At 36.6% G+C, this 6,368-nt stretch overlaps 1 protein-coding gene across 2 annotated transcripts in view; it reads right to left on the reverse strand.

The window, feature by feature from the left end:
- Nucleotides 1–2,955: 2,955 nt before the first annotated feature.
- Nucleotides 2,956–6,368, reverse strand: part of PDHX (pyruvate dehydrogenase complex component X) — a 40,781-nt gene continuing 37,368 nt past the window's right edge. Inside the window, exon 11 of one of the 2 annotated variants that reach the window (XM_015863585.2) lies at nucleotides 2,956–4,680. In XM_015863585.2, the coding sequence (XP_015719071.1) occupies nucleotides 4,416–4,680 (265 nt within the window). In that variant the 3' untranslated portion in view covers nucleotides 2,956–4,415. The remainder of the gene's footprint in view (nucleotides 4,681–6,368) is intronic. The other variant, XM_015863584.2, reaches the window with a different exon arrangement.

Here is a 6,368-nt window from a genome sequence, read left to right on the forward strand (position 1 = left end):
AAAAATAATCATCAAAATAACTTCAATTTGAACAAATAACTGAAGTGTACTTTCATGTGGCCTATTTGTATGACACAGTCTCTTCCTATACTATACTATGAATTATTCTTATACAGTTATGGCAGTTCCATTCAAATTCCCCACATAGTCTGGCTCCCAGAAGTTTCCCCCCCAAAAAAATAGCACCTGATTTGCACTAACATTCAATGCCAGTATACAACCCTGCATGCAATTTACAAAGAACACCACCCAAGCGTGTGAGACAAAGGAACATTGCGTACATTGCATTAGCCTGCAGATGAGACCACCACCACTAGTACCTGTTTCAAAGAATGCTTGCTCTTTATCTAGCACTACCACAACATACAGCTTTGCCACTTACAGGAAGGGGTGACTTGGCTGAAAAACAGAAGACTGTCTGTCATGACAATCCAACTCATGCATTCTTTTCTAGCTTACGCAGATGTATGGACCATGCGGTCTGGAAACAGATCAAAGAGGGTTTTGAACATGTAGACACAGCATTCCTTGATAAGCAAGTCAGTGACGTGCTTCACTGTGAATTCTTAAGACAATACTTCTACATTTTAGGAAAGGGGAAAAAATTCATCATCAACAATGTAGAGCTAGTTAGAAACAAAGATAAAAACAGTGAGGTTATAAAAAAGTAAAATGAAATCATGGATTAAGCTGCTAGTTTCTGTATGGATTTTCACATCCTTGAAGCAGAGTTATTGTGAAAGATACTGGGTTGTTCACCCAAAATTCTTCTCTGTTATGGCAAATAACACGTGTGAAATTAAGATACCCAGGGGCTAGTTGTGGTATTGCCCATTTTTGGTATAGCATACAAATAGATTATTCTCTTACCCTGATTAACCAATAACTGAAACAGCCAAGATCATCTGAGTGGTACTGAATAGGGGTTGCAACATGCATATCTGAATGAAAAATCACCAACTCAATCCCGCTGGCACTTGTCATTGTGCAATCATTATTTCCTGTACCTTGTTCAGACTGCTTTCAAAGAAATTACAATAATGCACAACATTCTGAATGGACATAGAAAGTAAAAATCAATTGTTATGATCTGATACAATCCAGAAAAAGATTCAGAGGAAACAAAACACAGTGATATGAGACAAGTAAATAAAAAATACATTGGCTTCAAACCACCATAAGACAATTAATCCTAAAGGCAACTTTTTTTTTCTTTGTTTTCTTCTTCATTTTATGACACAAGAAATCATACCAAGCATGACACTTTAGTCCAGTGATTTCGCATTAGTTTCCCACACTCACTCAACAATCACATCTACTGTAATACAATCAAAATGCAGCTTGCTATACAAAACAGTACATAAAAGCCTTCATTCAGACTTTGTCATGTTTATGGTTCCCTGTTCAACTTTAAAATTCCATTGTATACAGTAGGGATAATCTCTAGATGAAAAAAAAGCACCTATTGTATTTTGTATTGATGGAAACAAACATGTGGACCAAAAGATTAGGAGGAAGTAGAATGGTGCAGTCACTTTGCAGGAGTAGGAATCCTTAAGGGATTACACTAGGAAGATTACTTCCAGAAATTTTATTGCAAAAGGAATGCATGGAGGAACAAGAAATAAAAGCCAAAGATTCTGACAGTAGAATCAGGATTGAAGTGTAACACATACAGTTTATGGCTTGCCAACAATCACAATGTCCAAAATAGCTATCCTTCAGTTTTCCTAGCTGTGCCGCTTTCAAAGGAAAATTATATGAAGAAAGCAATTTTCACCAAGCATTTCCTGAAGGCAGGCATTTCCCAGCCAACAGTAACACAGACCTGAAATTTTAATTTTTAGTGTTTCAACTCAAGAAAATAGAAGTTTTCACGGTATTTCTTGCTCAGGTACCTAAAAGAGATGTTGGTAGATGTTATTCTAAAGACTCAAACACGAAAGTTTGCACTTTTATCTGTGAAATTTTAACTCTAAGGCAAACTGGCTTCATATGTAAGCATGAACATTTTACATGGTTCATTTTCTGGGCCATTTCAACCATTGCCCTCATTACCAAATACTTGAGTTCTCCATAAAGAGAGTCACTGATTATTTTGATCTGTATCATCATGAACTTGTATCATCTCACTTTCACTAAAGCTGTAGATGTTGCTGAATGGTACAATTACCTATGTAGAGGCATTTATTTGTGATCTGTTACTGTAACATGACTAAATTCCAGAGAGGTCCTTCACAGACTGATGGCTGACGAATCACAAACATCCTTCTTCTGTCAAATGACAAGGCTGGCTAGCAGGCATACGTAAAGAAAACAGACTTAAAACTTGTATTAGTCTTACTGACAGATCCACCCGATTCAAAAGTTGTTTCAGGTTTACTTAACCTGGAAAAGAAGCTGCGTTGTCTTCACCTATTTGTGTCAAACAGGGAAAGTGTTAGCACTCACATGAATGAAACGGCACAATAAACGATATATATACACACAACAGTGCCTTCCAGTGGCTCCAAACAAAAAGTAATACACTGACCTACACTACATGAATACAAACACACAAAATTACAGTTCTATATACACATCAGTCATGCAGCCCTTAGCATTGGCCAGGCAGGAAGTAGATTATAGAAGTGCTGGGGTTCACAGCCCAGCACTATTGAAAACACATTCATGAACAGAATTGATCAGTGAAAAACTCCTGGAAATACAAATGTATATGTCCATTATTACACAGTAGACTAAACCTGGTAATCAGAAATTTCTTTCCTCCCTACTGTTAGATTAACATCATAACAAGACAAATTAGTAAACATTTAGTGAAAATGCTGAAGTCAGCATTAACTGAAGTTTTTGTCTTGCAATTATCTTTTTAATTAGGGCAGGAGCTCAATAAACAAGTCCTACAAAAATGTAAAATAACCAAAACTTAACAAAAACAACCAGAATAATACAGACTCAGAATTCAACTGAATTTATATCATCAGGTTCTGTAAATGCAGTTACTTCATTACAAACACACACAACAAGTGGTTCCATATTTATTTATAGGAAGAAAACTGTCTCTGCCCACTTAAGGTTCATCCTGCTGAAAAATACTCCTCCAGCTGAGTTTCCATTCAATATATGACTAACAATGGCATATTTCATACCTACATCATTAATGCACTGGAAAAACAGAATTAATCAGCAAATTTTCAGTGTGCAAAAATTGACCTTTTATACTGCAGTCTCTGATTAAAGCCATTTATTCCATCACAGTAGTGCTGACACAATTGCCTTGGGTTTCAAGTTTACAACAGTATATCACTGAACACCTGAAAACAGTATTTTTCATATTTTGTGGTACTGAAGATTCCTTTTTTTTTTTTTATAATTAAGCCTAAGAAAACCTATTAACAATTAAATGCTGCACAAAATTCTGTTTTCCTCAGATGTTGGTGACATCAAACTAAAGGCAATGAAATCTATAACCAGTGAGATATCACCCCTTACAGACAAGTTCAGTCCCGTCTCCTCCCTCTGCATGGTATGAAATAAAGCAGCAATCATAAAATACTGAATAAAGACAGATTCAGTTACTGTTTAAATGTGTATTAATGAAATCTAATTATATGAATTCAGCTGCAGATTCTATCAAGTTACTTCATATTCTGTGAAATTACATTTCTATCTAAGATCTAATTTAGTCTTTCTCAGAACTTCCTGTCATTTCTCTTCCCTACTCATCTTTACACTCATCTCGCTTTGCCCAGTGTAGCTTAGAGTAAAGAAGATAAAGAACAGTTAAACCTGTGATGCAAATGTAACTAAGCAAAACCTTTAATTTGTTTGTAACTTCTCTGCTTTTATGTCAGAATTCAATGAAATCTTTGTTTAAAGTTCACAAACCTTACTTCAATCTAATCTGTACAGCAAAATGTGCTAAAAGTCTTTTGCAAACTGAAAAAAACACTGCAGCAATGTAAAGTTCGCTACTCCACAACCTCAGTATTGATCACGACTCATAGCAGCATATTGTTTAATGACAGTTCTTGCTTACCTCACTGTAAAAGCTAGATATTTAGCCCTTAAAGTATCTCAAATTCCCTTTTAAATTTTATACAGTTGTGTTTTTTTTAAAGCTTTTTTTTTTTTTTCCAGAGGAAATTTAATTTCTAAGCACACATCATGTGCTATTAGTACTAAATGTTTAAAGAAATATTACATGCTAACCTCAAGGTCTCCAGCTTTACAGTATAAAAACTGGTCATTGGAAATGACTAAAAGCATGAAAATTTATATTTTCCATGTTAATTCAATAAGTTAAATTATTTAACTGTCTACCTCACACTATTTACTCTCTCTATTATTACTTGGGGTTGTTTTTCTGTAACAGAATTCTGTGCTGTCAAATCAGGAAGCAGCCTTCACTGAGTTCAACACAAGGCGAGACGTATTGGATTCTCAATGTTGGCTTTGAAGGTTTCCAGAAACTTTGAGGCCAGATCATTATCTACTACACGACCATCACTTGAGAGAGTCACGGTCATGAGCTGATGCTGCTGAAGTTTCTCATTCCCTTCTTCATCTACCACAATCTTGAGCTCTGATCTTCCTCGACCCACAGCTAGGATGCAGGACTGTGGAGGGTTTATGACTGCACTGAAACCGTTGATGCCAAACATACCTAGGTTGGAGATACTAAATGAAAACAAAATGTTATCATTAATGTCAGAAATATCATAACTCCTAGAAGAAGAAAGTCTACATTCAGTAATTACTATCAGCTAATTTTTTTCTGATGTCCAAACTCAAACTCATTAAGAAATTCTGAACTGGATTTCAGTTGGGTACATTCAGACTCTCAGGGATTTGAGGTTTTTTAATTACAACTAAAGCATCTACTCTCCCATAGGCAATTTCTATTGAAGACATTATTCACATCTCTGATGCAGCACTTCTAAACAGTTTTTCTACTTAAGAACTCGCAGATTTTCACATCCATTCCCCTCCAGCACAACACAGATACTTATTCTAGGCAGCTGCACCTTAGGCACTTGACTACATATTATTAGAACGTTATTTCTGCAGAACAGAGTAATTTCTAGTATTATTCTCATCACTAACAATCACTTACAGGAGAACATCAATGAGGAGCATTCAGACAGCATCTGAAAAATGGTAAAAGTGAGCTACGCTAAAATCTGTGTAACAAAAACGTTGTGACAATCCTGATTATCATAAAATATAGCATATTAATTTTTGGAAATTGAAAGCCTGAAAGGTCAGTTCAGAATTTATTGTGCAACTGTGTCACTACGTTTATGCTTTTTTATTTTATTTTTACACCTTAGGAGAGATTTTTCTAAAGAATGCATTCAAGACAAACAAGGCATCACTGAATGCTGTGCTGCCTCTTCAACAAACCAATTTAAATATTTGTTTCTAAAAGGAGCACATAAACAGGAAGGGGAACAGCTGTTTACAAGGGTGGATAGTTATAGGACAGGGAGGAATGCTTTTAAACTGAGACAGGGGAGATTTAGGTGAGATATTAGGAGGAAGTTTCTCACACAGAGGATGGTGACACACTGAACAGGTTGCCCAAGGAGGCTGTGGATGCCCCATCCCTGCAGGCATTCAAGGCCAGGCTGGATGTGGCTTTGGGCAGCCTGTTCTGGTGGTTGGCGACCCAGAACATAGCAGGGGGGTTGAAACTCTGTCATGGTTTTGTAATTTTGTAATTTTGCTATCAGTATTCCACATCATAACATCATGTCAAGTATGCCATTGAGTTATTGTCACGGGTTACTTAGATTTACCTAATGCCCGTGACAGGGAAGCCACCCCACGCCCCCCCCCGGGCCCGGAAAGGAGGGGGAAAAGGGGAGTGGGATAAAAAGCGACAATCTAAGGAGGAAAACCTTATTTTTACTAAATATGATATCGAAATACAAGGTAACACAATATAATATAATTAAGGCTAACAAAATCGAACGAAACAGAGAGAGAGAGAGTCCCGAAAACCGAGAGGCCTACTGTGAACTCTAGGCGACACGGCTGGAACGCTTCCCACTCTCCGAGAAGTTCGAGAGAAGAAGGAGGGCACTCCAGCTGGGAACGAGATTATATAGAGTCCTGGTCCCGTGACTTATTGTTACTCCTGTTGTTCTCTGGGATATGTAGTCTTCTTCTGTGGACTGCACATTCAACAGAAGTATCCATACTTGACATGATGTTATGATGTGGAATACTGATAGCAAAATTACAAAATTACAAAACCATGACATTCCACCCCTTATTCATACATTATTACATCAATGGTTAATATATACTATATATATACATTATATTACACGTATGTAAAATTGTGATAGCTAAATAGTAGA

The sequence above is a fragment of the Coturnix japonica genome, chromosome 5 (assembly GCF_001577835.2).
Source record: "Coturnix japonica isolate 7356 chromosome 5, Coturnix japonica 2.1, whole genome shotgun sequence".
NCBI lineage: Eukaryota > Metazoa > Chordata > Aves > Galliformes > Phasianidae > Coturnix > Coturnix japonica.